This window comes from Haemaphysalis longicornis, unplaced genomic scaffold (assembly GCF_048455015.1).
Source record: "Haemaphysalis longicornis isolate Haplotype H1 unplaced genomic scaffold, Haemaphysalis longicornis Haplotype H1 scaffold_6, whole genome shotgun sequence".
NCBI lineage: Eukaryota > Metazoa > Arthropoda > Arachnida > Ixodida > Ixodidae > Haemaphysalis > Haemaphysalis longicornis.
The window spans coordinates 58,225,348-58,245,778 of record NW_027526407.1 but is presented as its reverse complement, the minus strand read 5'-3'; the positions used below and the strand labels follow the sequence as shown (position 1 = coordinate 58,245,778).

The 20,431-nt window shown below is 44.6% G+C and overlaps 1 protein-coding gene across 1 annotated transcript in view; it reads left to right on the top strand.

Annotated features, from left to right (window-relative positions):
• LOC144142753 (adenylosuccinate synthetase-like) overlaps positions 1 to 20,431 on the top strand; it is a 58,595-nt gene that overhangs the window by 4,665 nt on the left and 33,499 nt on the right. Inside the window, exons 2-4 of the mRNA XM_077674449.1 lie at positions 12,109 to 12,211; positions 12,843 to 12,953; positions 13,394 to 13,451. Coding sequence (XP_077530575.1) covers positions 12,109 to 12,211; positions 12,843 to 12,953; positions 13,394 to 13,451 — 272 coding nt within the window. The remainder of the gene's footprint in view (positions 1 to 12,108; positions 12,212 to 12,842; positions 12,954 to 13,393; positions 13,452 to 20,431) is intronic.

The window sequence follows — 20,431 nt, the reverse complement described above, 5'->3', positions numbered from 1 at the left end:
CAATTCCAAGTGGAGCCATTTGCACCAATTGTGTTTTCCACAGGTCCAAATGGTCCTCCAATTGTATTAATTGTTTTTTTTTGCTTGGGGTGTTTGTGGGCTTTATACAATATTCCTGACATTGCAGCACAGTGAGTGTTAAGCGGGTACTTTTTTGCTTCCCAACCAATTTTGATGAAACTTCACAGGCTTGTTAAAATGTTTTTTACCCGGTTTCAAATACACAGTTAGTGTTGATTTATGTAAGGCAATTAGTTTCTGAAATAATTAACAATCTTTCTTCGTTCTTGAGAACAATAGGAAGAATACTATTCAACAAAAAATTACCAGTGAGGCATGAATAGATGCTAGAAATTGTGGCGAATGCAATGTTGCAGGCATTTTTTTTTCATGTCAGTCACAGGCAAGTTTACATCAATTCTAAGTTCTAGGTTTAAACTACTCCTGCTAACCAGTGATAACTAACACTAATTTAACAATTATTGAAACATGAAATGTAAGACGTGCATCCCTTATTGCAAGGTTTAAACATTCGGCTTCGCACTGCAAAAGAAATTATCGTTCTAGCTGCACCAAATGCTGGGATGTACCTTTCGAGAACTTCCTATCGGCGCGATACTGCCCGTGACAAAGAAGGGTGGAATTATGGAAGAATTTTTATTTTTTCGTCGAAGTCAGGCCTGCGCGGCTTTTATAAGTACCTAGCACTGTTCAAGTTCTGCCTTTCCAGAGAAAAAGCTGTGCGAAGAAAGAGAAAAGTTTTACTAAAAGACTAATTTTTGGGGCATGTTTTTGGTCCCAAAGGCCCACGTGCCCCCTTAAATGCCCATTTGTGTTAGTTTCCGTGCAAAAAACAGGAGAAGAGCTGTTGGGGTTTTTGGTGAAGAGTACAGCTCATCCACAAAATACTTGGCAACGACTGGATGTTGTTTGGCACCCGGTGAACTATAGCTCACTGGAAAACTCGATTGAACGGCATAACATTAATTGTTCACCGCAATAAAAAAAAATAGCACGGTGGGAGTGACCTGAGCCCTTCTGGAAAAGATTCATTTCGTGGCTCAGGGCCAACTGCTCTTTGCTAAGGAGAAATAATTTTCGGAATTTGGTAGCATTACTGTGAAGAAAAAGTGCGGGAGACTCAAAGCTGTTTGTTTGCGAAGCGTTTTGCTTCTCAATTCCTGGTTGGATCTTTTGTGCCGTACCAATGTTCGGCATACGGTAGCTTTTGGTACTTGTTAAAGGACGTCAGTTGACAGAAAACAGTTACTCAGGAGCTGTCCGCTGTATGACGCACCTAGTAGCTTAGGTGTTGAGCTGCGCCATAAAGGTTAAGCCCAAGGCTTAAAAAAAGGTAGTTGACACTGTTTCGAATGGGCATTTTGGTGAAACGGAGCAGCGTAGCTGTTAAGTATGGATTAGACTGTCATGTGGTAGAAGATAATTCGGTGCAGTCCTGTAGCCGAAAGGCTGTTGACTTTGTCGTGCACAAAATTTTAGAAATTGAACGTAATTTTTTTATCATCATCATCACTTTATTTTCTTAGAAGGAGAAGGCGGTGCAAAAGGCTTTGAAAACAGCTTGACAAGGGCCCCGACCCCTTTAAGTTGACAACATGGCAGTTCGCACATTTTTTACTCTAAACAGACGAGCACAGAAATTATTTAAGCACGTGACATTGAGAAAAGCCTGATACAGTATGATTATTGAGGCATTTTAGGTTAGCTCCCATGGTTCTTTTTTTTTTCTGTGTGTGGGCTTAAAAGTTTTTTTCTGGAATTGAATGGACGGCGTTGTCTAACAAGCCTCATGCCATCATTGCAAAGCCAGCTGTGTTTACCAACAAGCACGGTGGTTATCTCAAAACCGTCTGCTCCGCATCCCCTCTTTACGACTGCTTCGTCTACGCGAGAACTTCACGCAGGGAAAACAGCTGCCCGCTTTCAGATTGTGCCGGCCCCCCTGCCGAACTCTTTTCTTCTTCTGTTGTTTGGGTGCTCGTAAGACGCTCCGACAGCAGGGCTTCCCCGCCAGCCAAGTTGGAATCTTTCCAAGGCCCCGTGGAAACGTTTTGCACGACTGCCTGTAACCGGGTCGAGTCTGGGTCTGCTTGGTTGAGCGTTCTGGTAACCATGTCAGGTGCTTTTTTGGGAGGACTGTGGATGTAGTCTGGAGTTTGCTTTTGTAGGGATTGTTTGCTTACTGTACGAGCTTGCTTTGACTTTGCTGCCTGCTGGTAGAAAGGAAAAATACGGGTGTCAGAAGGTGACCTTCTTACTGTGCTGTTGAGTTTATCGTGCACTGAAACTGATTTACACATTTATTTATTTATTTATTTATTTGTTTACTTCAAAATTAACCCTAAGGCTCTCCGGCAGAGGGAATTACATAGGGTGCACATCACATCACAATGGTAAAACGATAAATCAAAGTTTAATTAAAACAAAAAAAACACAGAAAAAGGGTGGAAGAAATGACAGTGCGTCACGTAAGAAAGAAACACTCGCAGAGAAGACAAAAAAAAAGTTCTGCAAGTTTGAAGCAGGAAGTGCAAGACATCTCCTTCCAGGTGTTCAAGTGCTCTCTAGTAGGTTATAAGAAAGTTTAAACATGTGGGCTTTTATAAGCGTGAAACGACAGGTGTGAGATGTCACGTCCTTATATTTTCTTCGAGCTTGTTTTTATTCTTGCGGTATCTTCTTTGCAGCAGGTCAACCCGTACGTATCTTTGAGAAACCCAGTGCAGTCTTGCAGTCTAGGCTAAAAATTAGCTGCGAAACATCGTCTGGTAGGAGTTCATTTCTTTTATATAACCTGTTTTTCAAATTGTTTTCTCTTTATATTATATAAATTGCCAACTCTTCACTTAATAGCGCTTATGATCTCTCAACATTCTGCAGAATTTTCCGTAAAGCATTTAGTGAATCGTTCTGCGCTTTTGTTTCAACCAGAGCTGGCTTCTGGATCGTGCCACAGTAAAAAAGAGAGGTTGATATAAGAGCACTTGACTTGGACAGAGGTGGCATTGAACGAAGAGCATCTTCTATTACCAGGTTAAGCCATCAATGAAAAGAACCGTGACCCTCTATTAACGGTTAACGTTTGGCCAGCCTCCATGCACACCGCAACCCCTGTGACGTCGTGTTTTGCCATTAAGCCACTGATGGCGTTGTGTCAGCCGTATTGTGACGTGTTGTTGTTCCTGGCAAACGTCCTTTGTCTGACTGAACGCTCCTTGTCGCCTGCGCGTTTTGAGTCGTCGCATTTAGATCCCTGAATCTGCCACTCAGTTCACAAGAAACAACTTCTCGTTATGGCTTACCACGTCTTCTTGTCTGCTAATTAGGGCTTACTGTTTCTGATTTGTATTGTGTTTGTTTTAACGCACAGAATGCTGAGTATGCCACGTGCATATTTGAAGCTACTTGCCACTGATCTAGGTATTTGCCTACGGGGTAGAAACTTGGTGGCGGCTCACTAAATGGGTTCAACTTCAGTTGAGGACGACTCAGCAAGCAATGGAACAGAAGATGATAGGTGTAACGTCGAGCGACAAGAAAGGAGTAGAGTGGGTCGGGGAACAAACGCATGTTGAGGACATATTAGGAGAGATTAAGAAGAAATGGACAGGGCATGTAATGCGAAAGCAAAATAACCACTGTTTATTAAGGGTATAGCAGAGTGAATCCCCAGATAAGGCAAGTGTGGCAGGGGGTGGCAGAAAGTTAGGTGGGCAGATGAGATCAAGAGGTTTGCAGAGAAATTGGTCGCAGTTGGCACAGGACCGGGATAATTGGAGATCTATGGGGGAGGCCTTTGCACTGCAGTGGGCGTAGATAGGCTGCTGCTGCTGCTGCTGCTGATGATGATGATGATCCTTGTTGGTCTACCGAGGGGGTTGTGGGAACAAAGGGGAATGATGTGTTTGGGACGGGCTCAATGTTTTGCTTGCATTTTAAGTGAAATTTCTCTTTCTTGACGAGCTCCTCTCTTCGTGCCGATTCTCAGTTGGGTGTAGTGAAACTTTCCATCATTTGCCAAGGGGCGCAAACATCTCATTATCTGAATTGGCTCCAGTTGGTGCGCTTCACCAGCGGCTGTACCAACCTTCCCATGACCCTATCTATAATCAGTTTACTCTGTTCGAACAGCGGAAAAAATGGCGGACCAAGAAGGGAGTACACACGACGTGCGTTGTTGTCTCTGTGCCGCTCGCGACTGGAAAAGCCCCATTCACAAGCGCAGTCAGCGACTTTAAAGTTCCTTTGAGGGCCCTTGATTAGATTGCTAGGGCGGCTGATCCCGTATCGCCTCTGCAAAGCTTAGCTTGCACTAATCTCGTTTGTGGCTTGCGTTATCAACAGTTCCTCCATTGCAGCGTGTAGGCACATCGTCGCGTGCCACTGTATGTGCATCCTGTTTCGCAACCCAAGTCAACTGCACTGTGTTTAAGCTTTAGTGTCATCATGAAATAAGCATTGTAAAAGGCTTGTAAAGCTGTCTTGGGTTAAAAGGTCAGTTGCTTTCCAGTTTCGTGGCGGAGTTCACTTGTCTGAAATAGCTTTTCAGGGCCAGAAAGCCTACCCCCTTTATTGACTAGTTTCGCCCTGGTTTTGATGCAGTCTAGCCAACTGGTTTCGCTCCATTTCTGCCGCGGGAATAATTCAAGAAAACGTATATATTTTACACATTTACAAGTACCTCGATAGGATCGAGCTGTCCTTTCACTTTGTCGTCAAAAAAACAACAGGAACAAGCATTGACAGAGGGGCAGCGGGAAGCCTGTAATCTGTCAACATTTTGTATGCCCTGAAATTCGTCACGGGTCGAGGTCAGCTGGTTTTTTATCTCTTCGATATCAAAAGGAACAAAAGAGTCCTTTAAATTCACACTTGAGTGCATATAAGGCATAATACAAATGAGACGACTTAATTGCGGGGTTCTACAGGCACTCTGCTAGCACTCAGAATGTTGTCACGCGTGTCACGCAAAGATATCAGTTGGTTGCCCGTCTTCGAAAGAGGGAAGAAAATATTGCAGTGTTGACACGTTTTTGACCTCATTTGGACTAGGAGGGAATGGTGGCAGTATGGAGTCACAAGCTGTGGCACTAGGTCGACAAGAGATGACAGCCATTGACCCAATATTGCGTGTGGTGGGGGTTGCAGCAATTAACTGCAGCAATTCTGTAGCAAATAACTGCGGCAATTCTTCTGTGGATGTAGACGACGAAGTGGGCATTGAGATAAAAACGCCAAAGCCTGCACATTCGCCTGGGCATTCGAGAAGTACTGACATTGGTGAAAAAAATCTAATTAATGAGACTGTGGTAAGTAGGCAAAGGTCGATGCTGTCTTATCACTGTGCGAGTGGCCATTCAGGTGTAACAACCTGTTCTAAACTTGCTTACATGACAGCTTTTACTGCAAAATGTTTTGGGATCGCATTTTATGTATGAATGGCTGCGTTAGCTGTATTCCTTCGACCTTTGTGGCAGTCCGCTAAATGCCTAGCACAATGACAATTATCGTTAGGATTAATGTGTGGAAAATTCACTTCATTTCTAGTGATAGCTACATGACCGAAGGTTACTGAAGGCAGTTTTAACAGCAATCATAACCGTAATGCTTGCAAAGTAATAGCCAACAACACAGCTGCACTTCTTTTTTTTTTTTTTTTTTGCTTTTTGGATGTTGCATACTTGCAGCTGTTCTGCTTTTAGAAACTCTACTGCCCGTAGTCTTCCCCGACCCCCTTGTGTCCTCTTGCACTTATCGCATTGATTGTACAACAGGTGCATGACATGCGTTCATTACTCGGCAGAGTTCAGTTTCACCAATGCCCTGGCTTTGTTAGTAAGGCCAGCTATTAGCAAGGATCCCAGAGGCCAAAAGCCTTTGAGAATCCCCGCATGTGCGGCATTTTGCGCAACTGACGGCCGGGTGAAAACACGGGGCTCGGGGTGGGAAATTACGCCGCCGCACGTTCCACTCGGACAGCTGTTTGGCCTGCTCCAATTTTGCGCCACCTGTCTGCATTCAGCGTTTGGAGATCTGGCGCCGGTCCCCTCTGGGTGCCGGGTTTTATTCTTGGCACAAGAGACGATTGTGAAGCCTCGGCGAGAAGGTTAAGATCCCACGCTGCGCATTCTGCTCTTGACTTCGGCATTCCCCAGGGTTCTAAATTAAGCCCCCCTCTTTTGTTATTCTCGGGCGTCCACACGTTCTGTAGTATTTTGTTTGTTGCTTTGCATTTCTCTTTTTTGTGTTGTTCGCGCGTGTGCCTGGTGGAGATCAAGGTCCCAGAAATGGTGGCCACCTATTATTTTGACCCAGGCCATATTGGGGTGTGGATGTGGCCCTCTGTGTTTCAAACAACGCTCGTCATCAGTTTGACCAATTATTTGATGTAAAAAGAAAGCGGTGTTACAAAAGATTTTAAGGGGTTCAAATGGTTATTGTAAGCATCAGTTCGAAATATCTAGTGCTTGATGTAAGTAGGTTTAGTTTCTTCACTGGGATGCTCTACCACATTTAATTCGAATCATGATAGGTGTATACATTTCATTGATGTTTTAGTAGTAATTTACCTATTCATACCATATATAAACACATAAGCTATGTCCTAATCACCCTGGTTTGTCTAGTTATTTAGCAGTTTCATTATGATCATTAGTTCTTTTTGAGCCGCAACTAAGTGAAACATACAAAATGCAATGTCAGTGTTTAGTAATGAGTGCAGTGTAAATAAATGAAATTCCACAGCAGTGTTATGAATTAAACGTTTCGCCCACAGTGCAAGTCTAAAGCACGTCTGCTTTCAAGTGAGAGGGAAAAAGGGGAGGAATAAAAATAGGCATGATAGGCTGTTATCTGAAAATGAGATTACAGATTATGCAACATGAACAGATAGGATTAAACACGGAAGTACACGTGCACACATTCATGCATGTGTGCACTTTCATAAACGCGCAAGGGATATGGGCAGATCTTAACAGCCCAATGATCCCGCTTCTATAGTTGGATGTTGAGCCGAATTGTGCATTCACCGCTCCTAATTCTACCCTTCATAATCACATGAAGTGTTATCTTGATTGTGCTCTTCACGTGCCACATACCTCACAGGAATCAGGCATGTACACAAAGGTGCTACTAATTCAATAGTTGCCCACATTGTACCCCAACTTGCAAAAGGGCAGCATAATACAAAACACCCTAAAAGATAATATATTTATCTCATTGGTAATTCAATGCAGCTGATTTGTGGCATCTATATTCAGCATTACCCTGTGCCATGTGGTGGGCGTTCCGCAGGCCTTTCTTTATCCACCATGCTTTTCATTATCGTGGTTTGCGCTAGCGCAACAAGGAACGTTGACAGCTGTGCAAGTGTAATGTTGCAAGCCGGCGAAAAAGTCTTTGCCCCCTTGATGCATTCCACCTGCCTGTCTGGACTTGGAGCATTGGCAGTGTCTGCCCCTATTTCTTTTTCTGTGATTGTCTTCTCTCGACAGACTTAAAAAAGGGGAGGGGGGGACTGATTGCCAAATAAGATAGGTATGCTTGAGTAAACACACGTGGTGTTTGCCTCTTCACTAGGGCCTCTCGTGTTTGTGAAGTGCAGTGTGTTTTTTTTTTCTTTTATCGTTGTAAACTAGGGCTTAGCTTTAGTGAAGTATCGCTAGCACTAACAGACATTTACCTGTCCACTGTCCACTTGTATAACTTAGCATGGCTTTAAAAACCAAAAACCAGCACTTTGCTGCTACAGCTGGAGCTCCAATAAAAAGCCTCAGAACCAACAGGTGGCTAGAAGTGTTATTTAAGTTTTAAGTTTTACTCAAAGTGTTTGCTACCGAAGTAGCCCCACCAGCTGAGGCTGAAAGGATTTAGAGAAAAGGGGTCGTAAATTATTGTAATTGCTTTTTAGTTGTCGAATGTGTACCACTCTCAAACCATTTTATGGCAAGAAGCTCGAATTTGTGCTTGTTTCACAGCTTTTATAGCCGTCTTCTTGAACATTTGTTGGAGAGAAAGAATTTGGTGCTTTAGTTAATAAGCTGTAGTCGATGCTGTCGGCAATGTGCACTAACATTAAAACAGGAAGCAGTCTCAGTTGTTGCTTAACTGCATTCCAGTCTAAGACTAAGGTTGTGTGTGTGTGTGTGTGCGTGTGAGAGAGAGAGAGAGATTTGTTTGATTGGGAGAGGACTAGCAGATCTTGATTGGGGATATGTTTTGCAGGCGGATCATAAGGTCAAACTGTTTTCAGTAGTCCGGCATGGTTAGCGAGAGTCCGCGAGGCCAGGATAGCTTTTTTCACGCCAGTATTATTTTTCAGTGGCTCCCAAGCCACTGCGGCATTTCTGGGAATGAACGTGGCGACAAAGCGGCTCATTATGCCCATGAAAGTGCCCTATTACCCCGCATCCTGTTATCGCGTCACACGTGTGCTGTGGAATATGCTGGAGTTTTCCAACACTTGCTCGACCCCGACCTGCAGCGCCACTTACCCATTAACATGCCACGCTTGGATGCCACCCTGCTGTGCTCCCTGTGGATAGGAGTTGCTTTCACCAAAACTTACTCCTTCACTATTGGCATAGCTGACGGCCCTGTTTGTGACGTGTGTGCCACGGACGAAACAATAGCAAACCTTTTGTGCCACTGTGCCCAGTTTGCAACGCAGAGGCGGCACCTGTCAACTGCACTCCGGAAGTTCGACGACCAGCCATTAACTGGGCAGACTATTTTGTCACAGGCATTGCCCATCTCAGTCCCTAAAGGCCACAGAAGCATTACTTTGTTTTTTAACTGCCACAGGCTTGTCTGAACTATTGTAGGGACACCGTGTGCCATCTTTCATTCGTCATTTTGCTAGTTTACAAGTTCTTTTTTTAGGCTTTACTATCGCCCATGGCTTCGTTTTTGTAGTTGGCTTTACTTTTTCTTTTCTCGCTCCTCAAGCACCACTCCTCGTCTTTTATATACCCTTTCTTTGTTTTTAAATCCCTCCTTTCCTTATTCCCATGTGTAGGGTAGCCAAACGGACTGTTCTCTGGTTAATCTCCCTGCCTTTTATGGGCTGTCTTATTCTTATTCCTTTTTGGGTTGAAACATATTTATCCGGGGAGGGTGGTGATGTGTTGAGGTAGCACTCCTGGTGGTTGGAAGCCAGTTGCGAACAATATCGGAGAATATGCCTGCCCACTCCCCACTTTTCTACCTACAAGGTGGGCAGGAAAGTGGGAAGTGGGGAATTTGGGGCAGGTCTGTTATGTCGTTTCTTCTCGTATCGTTGGCACCAGCATTGATGGTCTGGGACGTCAGGCGGGACTGCCAAACCAGTTTGAGTTTGAACACTTCTTGGGGTTATTTGGGGGAATGGGTCGGGGCTGGGGTGTAATGTCACGATGGCATTGCCTTTCCCCGTTTTTTGGGGAACGCAACCTTTTGTGCCTAATGACAATTCATGGTTCAGTGTAATGCGTGCGAATTGTGGGGCATGCAGAAGGATGCAGGGGTTGCACTGATGACCCCGAAGCCACTCGGTGTTAGTAGAAATGCCGGTCACTGTGATTTGGTTGAGTGAGTGCCAGCCAGAGCGTGAAATAGTGGCAGTAAGTCACTGAAAGCTTTCTGAGATTAATTTATTATTCTGAAATTTCACTGGCTAAGGGTGTAGATTCTGAGAATAAGATGCGCTGTAAAAAGCTGTGGCAATGGTTACCACTGTGTATGTCTACAAGCCTACGAATGTTTGCCTTTGTGTGCAGGGTGTGTTTGTTGTTGCGATAGTTATTCACGTAGCAAAGCTCTTAACTTTTGCTCAAAACAAGCAGCATTCACAGCATGCGTTGTGTGACTTCATTGTTTTAGTAATAAGCTTATAGCAAGCGGTGCCAACAGTGCTGTGATTGTCCTGAGGTTTTGTAGAGCTGCAGATTAGGGGCATGGAGTCCGGTAAAATGAAACATCACTTAACAATTCTAAAACTGGTGTGGGAAAAAAAGTGATAGAATAATACCCGTTTGTCGGCACCATGTCAGCTTTTGTCAGTTCAAATTGCAAGGTGTGCTGCCTCTCTATTTCAAAGCGCTTGGCTCTGTACTCTTGCATGCCGTCTTGGCAAGTCATGAGAGATGATGCTTTATGCCAATGACTTTGTTTGGAAATGTAAATTTAGGACAATAGTAACGAGTTCTGGCATTACCCGCCGCGGTGGCTCAGTGGCTAAGGCGTTGCGCTGCTGAGCACGAGGTCGCGGGTTCGATTCCCGGCCGCGGCGGCCGCTTTTCTGATGGAGGCGAAAAGCAAAAACACCCGTGTGTACGAGATTTCGGCGCACGATAAAGGTCCCCAGGTGGTCAAAATTAATCCGGAGCCCTCCACTACGGCGCGCGCCTCATCGCCTGCGTTGCGTCGGCGCGTTAAACCTTACAATCAATCAATCAATCAATCAAGTTCTGGCGTTGCCTTATGCTAACGACTGTGTTCGGAAATTTAAATCGCAAGATAACTCACGGTTTTTCGAACTGTTGTAGTGAGCTGTGAAGTTACTCTACCTCTGGACCGATGCTCAGACTTTTCTCACAAAAAAGATAATCATCATCATCATGCATTTGCCCGCTGCAGGGCAAAGGCCTCTCCCATAGATCTGCAATTATTCCAATTATCACAGAAAGAACATTGCAGGCTCAAACGTAATTAGCCAGCGGAAAAATTTTGTAGGAGCACATTCCTCGTTTCTTTTCATTGGAAGACCTGCCAATTGTTTTCATTGATAAGCTTTGTGGTCTTGGCAGGCCTCTAATATATAAATATGGAGGGGGGAGGATTTGTCTGATTATGCGCCCTTTGCTTTCGCTGACTTCGCCCTCTGTAGGCTGTTGAACTAACGTAGTCAACAGTTCGATGCTCTTGTGATATACACACTGGCTGTCTCTACTTGGTCAACAGCTACAAAGGTTAGCATGACTGCTGTTGACACGTGAAAAGAAGCGCAGTTGCTGGATGCTTACAGAACAAAGCGTTCAATCTTTGGCATTCTATTTTTGCGGCTTCGTTCATGGTGAAAAGAAATGTGTAGTTGCCTTTGGGGCCTTTTGTTGAATGTTTAAGGGGGGCATGAATATGAAATACAAGATTGTTTCATTCTTGTCCCAATGACAATGGTACTACTCTTTTATGGCAAACTTCAGACAAATAACAGCTATATTAAAGAAAACATTTCTAGCAGCGGCGACTTTCTAACCACTTTCCGATACTTCTCAATGATGTCGTGGAATTTTGTTTGCGGTTCGCAGTCGCTCGCCTGAACCGCAGCCGAGAAACATGACTGGGCGATTGCAGTGCGGTTGCTAGTTCTGTTCCATCACGTAACTTGAATGCTAAGCCGCATTTAAAACACTGATAACGGTGTTTGTATTGGTGGCCCATATTACATCACTGCTTGCTCATATTTTGTCGCTGCGGTGCGAAACTTGAACGCTTTTCAACACTTCTCGTGTTTTGTTTAAAGAAGTGTCTTTTCTGGCTGGAATGGAGCTGAGGGGGTAACCAACCACAGGCTAGCTCTTGAGAGATGTTGTGAAATGTTTTTGCAGGAACAGACCTTCTTTGCAAACTTACAAGCAATCTATTTGTGGTGCGTAGCTTAATGTGAGAGAGAGAGAGAGAGAGAGAGAGAGATGTTGTGAAGTGTTTTTGCAGGAACAGACCTTCTTTGCAAACTTACAAGCAATCTATTTGTGGTGCGTAGCTTAATGCGAGAGAGAGAGAGAGAGAGAGAGAGATGTTGTGAAGTGTTTTTGCAGGAACAGACCTTCTTTGCAAACTTACAAGCAATCTATTTGTGGTGCGTAGCTTAATGAGAGAGAGAGAGATGTTGTGAAGTGTTTTTTACTGAGTTGTAGTAAACTAGATGGGCTCACACTGAGTTTCAGTGAACAAGTGATGAGGTATTGGGAAAGAAAACGGCCAGTGAGGGAAGGGGACGGGGGTGCGCTTGCGAGTGGAGGTGCAGAGGGGTGCAGACGTTTGACGAGCCGTTTCTTGGTCCACGTGCCGTCATGGGCAGCGGTGGAACGGGTGTTGTCTTCTTCGCAGGGGGGCAACAATGCGGGCCACACGGTCATCGTGGACAGTGCCTGCTACGACTTCCACCTCCTTCCCAGCGGGCTGACCAACACCAAGTGCACGGCGGTCATCGGTGAGGGACCGGCGTTGAGCCCGGTATTTCTAGCTTGCTTTAAAATGCCAGCTACCCAGGCTTAGAAAAAGGTTGGAGATTATCACGGGCGGCTTTTTTCTTTTTTGTAAGCTTAGTGACTGTTGCGTTGTAACTATGTTAATCTGTCATAACGAAATTCTTTCCACTGTATGACTTGTTCAGCATGTTTGGAAACACTCAAAGTTTTACAGCGAAACTGTTTATATGCGTGCGGGAGTCCCTAGGGGGCCTACATCCCCTGGCAAGTGACCACAAACAGGAATTGCAAGATGGTGTACTGTTCAGATGCCTTGTGGCTGATGACTCCATTAGTAAATGAGAGGAGGAGGAGGAGGGTGTGGGGCTTGTTTTTCATTACACTGCTTGCATGTGGGAGCTGTTGTTAGGGTACCGCACACCGTACCGTACACTGACTGCTCATTGCGGTCGGCGTATGAGAAGAGGCTTTGGGTTTAGCGAATTATTGGAGGAGGAAGAGGAAAAAATGTTTATTGGAGCGATAAAAAAAGAAAAAGAAACGAGAAGTGGTTGGCTTTGCAAATTTGCGGATCTTTTGTATATTTTTGTTCAGCAATGTGCCAAAGAGTGCTTGTGTCTCTTCCGAATGCAGGCAATGGCGTGGTCATCAACGTTCCGCAGCTCTTTGACGAGGTCAAGGCCAACGAGGAGAAGGGTCTGGACATTCTCTCCCGGCTTCTCATCTCAGACCGATCTCACATAGGTGAGGGGGGACTCATCTTTTCCTTCCAGAATTTGAATTATTGCTTCGTTGAATTCACCAATAATTTCATGGACTCCCATGAAAGAAAGGAACGACACTCACATAACGCTTAATAAAGCGAAGACACCATGTGAATAACAGGATTAATCTTTAGCTCTTGAGCTGTAGGATTATTCCCATTATGGTTGCATCATCGGTGGCCCAATTGTGTGTTAGATGTATTGCACTGAACAGTCTCTCTGGGTATGGACTTCTGGCCAGTATTACTAGCTTCCATGATTTTGGCAGCTTCTTAGCACAGAAGGTGGCATTTCGTGTGTGTCCTTTGCTTTTTGTGGCAATGTTTTCGTCACCTGCAACTCTTTCTGGACACAAAGTTGAGATTCCGTATATACAGTGGAGCAAACTGTAACGGGCAAGCTTGTTTTGTTTCTCCGCAGTCTTCGACTTTCACCAAGCCGTGGACGGCCTTCAAGAGATCGAGAAGGGCTCCAAGAGGTAAGTTGTGCGTTTGCTCAGGGTAGAAGCATTCAAGTCGTTCTGCGTTGTAGTTTGCTGCGAGGGGCTTCGCGGGGGAACAAAAAAAAAAGAAAGAGAGAAGCAAAAACCCGTAGGTCAGCTTCGGTGCCTGTGGACACGAACTGAGAAGATGGAGGCTTAGTCTTCGCTTCTTAAGAACTGTTGACAGTACAGACTTGGCACATTATGGTTCCCTAACACCGTATTTTCTCGATTCTAACACGCGTAAGAAAGTTTTGTGTAAAAATTTGCAAAGAAAAGATTGCTTTGATTGGATTAAATTGTATTTTTGAATGCGTTTGTGTGCATGGACATGCTGCTGGCTGCCTAGAAGCTGGTTTCGGCTTGGAGCCCAATTGTAACGCGCACACAAATTTGAAGTTACTTTTAGCAAAAAAAGGGGCGTGTTAGAATCGTGCAAATACGGTACTCACTAATTCAAAGTTGCGCATGTCAGAAGCAGGTGCAAAGCCAGTTGTGTAACTGGTGGCGCTGGTTCATGTAGTGGGGGGTTCGATTGAAACCCTCTCAAAGATTATTCGTGGTCTTGCTCTCTGTCGCAAGAGAAAAATTGATCTGTTCTACGTCGTAAAAATAGGGCTTTAGGTTCAACTCTAATTTGAAAACTCCTCTCGTAAAATGATTGGGAAGACTATTCACATGGGCAGTTAGTGTTTTGTAGTGTGATGGTGTGTTTCTTACCGCTTTTCTTTCTTTTGTTTTCTTTCAGTCTGGGCACCACAAAGAAGGGTATTGGTCCGACCTATGCCTGCAAAGTAAGTGGCAGAAGCACGAAGTCTTGCTCAAAGCCAAATTTCGGCTAATATTTTTTCTTTTCTTTCAAACAAGGCCGGCAACAACAAAGGCATGTGTGCGCGATGCTTGGCGTGCACTGACGGGTGTTCACAACGATTTCTCTTCCCTTCACTTGTGGAACACCTTGTAGCCTAGGCAGCTTGTCTTGCTTTAACATGTTGAATCGTGGTTTTGGCTGCGACCACCATAAGTGTGTGAGAGAAAGTTCTTTTGCAGGGCAAGTTGAATTTCTCTAACACCATACACAGGGCAGTCTTCTGTGTCTGATGTCTTGCTTGAAACGCATTTTAGTGCCTCATATGTTTTTCAACAAACTTGCACAAAAGCATCAAAGCTGGCATTGTTTTTTTTTATACAGCTTGTTAGAGGGTCATAATATAGGGGCCATGCAAGTACAAAATTTCCTCATTCTTCAAATATGTTAACTTAAACTGGTCTTGAGAGCGGTGGAAAAAGTAAGGTGACACAACCGAAAAATTGCGGTATGTTACATCTTTGCGTGTATATATATTCTTTAACGTCAATTTGCTTTTGGAAATTACACTGCTTTGGAAAATTCATGAAGACTAGGAGGATTTATCAGTGTTTACAGGCATTGTCTTGATCATAAATGCTCCCGTTTTCTGGTGTTTTTTTATTAAATTGCCTAAATAAGCCCTGAGAGAAAATGTTACTGATGGTTTTTACTTGAAGGCCTTACGTTATTTTGAAGTAGGGTGATATGAACACCTTTTCATATTGAAATAGCACATTTCTTTGTCTGCAGCCCCTTTTGGGTGTAAATGAGTAGTAACCCTATAAAAATTTGAATTTAAAAAAATTATGGTTACCCTTACACTAAAGCAGGTCAAAGTTAACGCAATATTACGCAAACTAAAATTTCTGAAAATTTCGAGAATTTCTGTGTTTCGTTGAGTTTCATTGACTGTTCTGCCGGCCGCTTAGTGGGCTGTGTGCTGGCTTCATTAGCAGCAAATCTGTGCTTTGCTGTGGCTGAAACTTGACTGATGACTGAATCTGCCCCTTTCTCGACTTGCAGGCTTCGAGGACGGGTCTCAGAATGGCTGATCTAGTCAGCGACTTTGCTGTGTTTGAGCAAAGGTGAGGTCCCTGCGCGTCTCAGCATGCCTGACAGATATCGTCTGCTCTCGTGTGTTGTCCTGTAAGCAGGCTTGGACAGTTAGAAGAGGGGTTGCGGGCAGTTTGGTTCTGTTAGTTAGGAGCCCGTTGTTAGGGGCAACAGCTGTTTACAAAGATATGGCTCTTAAAATAAGTTGTTTTAATTTGCAAGCAAGCCCTGTGGAACTTGTCAGTCTTGCTGCTGTCAAATATGCCATCATTTTTTCAGTCAGGCCAAGATAATTTGAGGTATATATCCAAGATAATAAGACAGCCAAGGTAATTAGAGATAATTAGCCATTTTTGGAGAAACATTAATAGACAAAATAGAGTTGGTCATAAAACTGGAATCTTTATATTTTCCAATACTATGAACCCTGGTGAATACAATAAGAGGAGCAGTTTTTTTATTCACTGCTTGAAACTAATTTTACAGCTCATTAAACCTTGGTGGCACCAGTGGCAAGGAACTGTTTCGAACGCCCATTTCAAACACCAAAGTTTATTCATCTGTAAAATAAGTTCCGAGTGATGCATCAAAAAGCCGCTTCCTTATTGCAGTCACCAGGGTTCATAGTATCGGAAAACATAAAGATAACAGTTTTATGATTTGCGCTGGCATATTTGAAATCAGTGGGAATAAAGCAGCAAGAATAACAGGTTTCACAGGGTTTACTTTAAAATTAAAACAAGTTGTTCTTAGAGCCAAGTCCCTCCTTATTTAGTTAGCATCACTGCACTTGAGCGAGAAAATAGCTAGAGCCTATTAGAATAGCACAGAAGGGTAATTATGTTAATCCTAACGACTGCCTGCTAATGATATGATGCTGACGTTTAACTTTGTAGTTGTAGCATTCAGTTAACTTTGACGGGCCATCGAAGTAGTTCAGGCAGAACACGACAAGGAGCTTTCGACTGTTATGCTTTCTGCCTTCTGACACTCCAAGGATGCCCTCTCTAAAGACCTTATTCAGCGGCACACCAGTTCTTTCTTTAAACAGACACTGAAGATGGATTTCTCGAAGCATTGTTTACGGCAACATAGTTTAGCTAAACCACACTGTATGTAAAAAGGTTTTAAGTCATGACGGGGTGCTCAAGCAGTGCCCTGCACAGTGTGCAAGCAATGCACACTTGGTTCTATGGTGCTTTGTGTTTTTAAAACCTTGAGGGCACAATTCTTTCTTGTGGCAAAGGGTAGCACCTAGTGAATTATATGCGTGAACATCGTGTGTACACTTTCTGTTGGCAAACAGAGGTTTTATCTCCTAGGTCTTTGTTACCTGGCAAGTCCAACTCGGTTTTGTCCTTACTTTACAACAAATGAAAAGCGCGGGACGTTGGTTTGTTCCAAAAGCTCGGGAAACTCCCTGGCACTCTTTACAACACTGACTTATGCAGCAATATCACAGTGGTTTTTAATGTGGCTCAATGCCTCCTCAGCCTTCCAGTTTTGACGTCGCACCTCATTATTATTGAATTTGTTGAGGACATCCCTACTTACAATTAATTTAGCACGGTTTTTAGAACTTCTGCGCGCGAAATCGCCGCAAACGTCGCAAAAATTGTTAGTGAAAGGAAAAGGGCGCCTTTTTAGCGCACTTCCTTCCCCCCCCCCCCCCCGCACACACACACACACACACACGGTAGAAACGTGCGATAGTTGGTCAGAAAGGCTCGGAACTTGGGCTTCAAGCACTCTAAACTCTTAAATGGACTCAAGAATGTTTATAGCTTTCCTTAGTGTCACCTTTAATGGGGTCTTCTCGGTGACACGAGCGTCTTTGTGCTGACTGCGCGGCACTTAAGCTGATAGCACCGGCGCGTGCCTGTATTCTATGGAGGAAGTGGACATCGTGCGGCAGTTGCTCAGCCGTCGCGCCCGTTATCTCGCTACAACTGGAGTGCTTGCTGATAAGGCATTGTTTGCACACTGGCTTTGGGTCACCAAGGCATGAATAGGGCACTCTTACCTTCTTGCGTAGTGTTTGTTTTTATGTGAGAAGCATCGGTACTTGGTTCGCAATAAAAACAGATTTCTAACGGGCAAGTGAGGGTTCGCCTGGATTTAGTTGCTGTAATGTGTGACTAAACCTTTTTAAGTGCAGAGAATTATAGGAGCTCGCCTTGTCGTCGTAGCTCGCTCGCTGGTCCTAAGTAAAGCCACACGGCGTTTCGTCGTAGTAGCTGTCGTCACGGCGTAACCCAGAGGCTTTGAAAGCCAAGTGGTTTATATAGTCGCAAGTGTTCGAAACTCCTGCACCGCTGGCGCTTGTCATACATCCCCCCATTGCTTAGCGCAAAGAAAACTGTAGGTGCATTTGAGGCAAAACATACGTAATTAACCGGCACCGCCCGAGTTCATATAGTTGGGAACGCTCGTTGGGTTGGTTTTTACGACACTAAGCGAAAAAAAGTGGCAGTGCAACGCTGGTACGTGCGGGAGGAAAAGCAAGCACAAAAAGAACAGAACTTTCGCTGGCGCAGTTTCAGGCCGGGCACTGAAGCACTGCGAAGGCGGGAAATTGGAATTGCATTGGATGGTAGCAGTGAGCGGATAACGGCACCATAGGCCATTATGGCGAATCACTGCTCTGCACTTCTGACAGCTTTCACATTGAATGAAACGGCTTTAATCTTTTTTTTGCACTGCATTTACTAAGCCCCTTTTCGTATGTCCAGGATTTTATAATCAAAGAGTGACTCTCCGTTCACAGTTACGCAGGCTTTCAGTGGCAGCAAACCACAGCCTTTTCGTATACAGTTGAACACGGATATATCGAACACGGATATATCAAATTATTGTCTATATCGAACAGTGCAAACATCCCCTTGAAAATACCATGCAAAAGTATAGGCCTGTTGTGCGCGTGTATCGAACTCCTGATCACGGGCAAATTTGATATATCGAATTCCGTGCCGAAGGTGCCCCTGAAAGTTTGCTTCCTCTGATAGGGTGGAGTTGATGATAATGTTGACTCATCGCAGGAGCTGCCTGGCTTGGTGAGACAGAGGAGGTGTCCGCAGCATTATGTCACTTCGATGTCCTTCAACAGCTGTTTTCACGCTAGCACGAGGGGCAGCTCCATGATAGCTAGAACGCGGATTGTGGTTGGGGCGAAAGGACATATAGGATTAAAGGAGCCATGAAGAGAAAACACAAGTTTGGTTCATTCAAAAGATTGTCTCGTTAGAATTATACTGACACCACTTTTAACGTAAACTTCGCTCAAATAAGCTACATAATTAGGAAAAACGGGAATGGTCATGCGACCCACTAGCTCATTTCCCGCAACAGAACCTGTGATGTCACATGGGCTAAGCTCTGCGATTGGCGGAGGCTGGCAGAAGCAGACGCAAATTAGGTAGAGTTTACAAACTAGACGAACGAGCGATTTGCGCTTAAATTTAGGGCACATTCTTTACAAAGCAATAGGAATGATGGGACAAACAGTGGAAGTTACGAAAGCACATGTAAACATAGAAGTACTGATGCGTTCTGCTGTTCGTACTGCGCACAGCATGCTTTGGTTTAGCTGCACAGCACTATGGGGCTTGGGGTTGTCTCAGACGACACTGGCCGATTGACGCAAGCAACGGTGTCTTACGTGACCCCATTTGTCGAGCGAGCACTGTTTCAGGGAACGAATATTTTCTCCCAGAACAAAAACAAGCCAGGTTTAAATGCGGGCAAAAAGAAACCAAACGCTTGCCACGGTATGGTGGCGCCATCTAGGTTACGGAACGTAAAGAAACGCGGGAACAAACCAACACCGCTACAGGGTGGAGACAACCTTTGAACGGTCCCGTGCCGCCGCAATTGGGCCAACGGGCTCAACGCGTTATTCTTTTCGTTTCCCACGAGACCTAGCCACGCGAAACAGACAATATGATTCAAACTTCTTCAGTAAACCGCGTTGCGGCGATAATTTTAGCGTGGTTTTGACACGATGACTTGCTTCGGCGGCCAGCGAGCAACCGAGCATGGCGGCGCCAGCGTTACGTGTCTCTACCCTGTACGGCGGATGCGTGAATGAAGGTACTCTAGGCTGCAGAGCGGTCGGTTCCCGTGATGTCACTTGGGACCACGAAAACGCATGATTGAGCGGGAAAATCAAAATTTTAACCTAAATTGTTTAATTTCTCAGTGAATAAAGCACCGTTTGTATCCGGACAAGCGCTGGGGGCACTATAAAACACGAAATCTTTCGAATAAAACCAACTTGCATTTTTTCTTCATGGCTCCTTTAAAAGAAATTGACCGGAGGCACTCTTTTTCTGTGATTGAGCTGTTTGGTGGCTCGTGCAGGGGGACCGATGCGGCGTTGTATGTTTGTTTTGTCCAAGGAATTCATTTCGGAGCAACGAAGGCGGGGATTCGTCGGGTGCAGGCTGCTGAAAAGATGTTGGTTGAAAAGGCGTTTGGAATTCCTCGCAGTAGTTTTGAGGGCGATGCACGCATCAACGTTGACGTAAAGGCGAATGCAGCACAACCCGCCCCGGCTATTCCGGAGCGTGTCGGGTGCAAACCGACTTCGTTGCACGCCTCCAGATGGGGGAGGTGTTCGGTTCGGATACTGAAGATAACGGCACTCAGTGCCTGACAACGTTCCCAACTGCCTACTGCAGCCGAGGTTCCGTCAGCGTTATTCGCCTCTGTTGTGACACAGTGTACAGCGTTGATTTTCTCATTTGTGCGTATTTGTAATCTTGAAGACAATTTGGCAACCTTTACGACGCAGAAGAAAAAACAAGCGAAACTCTAAGACATTTCTATGATAAATAAATTGCGGTGGTCATCATGCTGCGGTTCGGAGTTTCCGTGATTTGAGGGTTAAAACGGTAAACTACCGTTTTCCACGACTTCAGAAAACTCTAACTGATGTGCGGATTTGTCAGATAATCTTCAGATAGGCGAATTTTATATATCGAATTATCGATATATCGAATTTTTTCGCGATCCCCTTGGAGTTCGATATATCCGTGTTCGACTGTAGTATTAGTTCAAATCGGATTATAAGGTA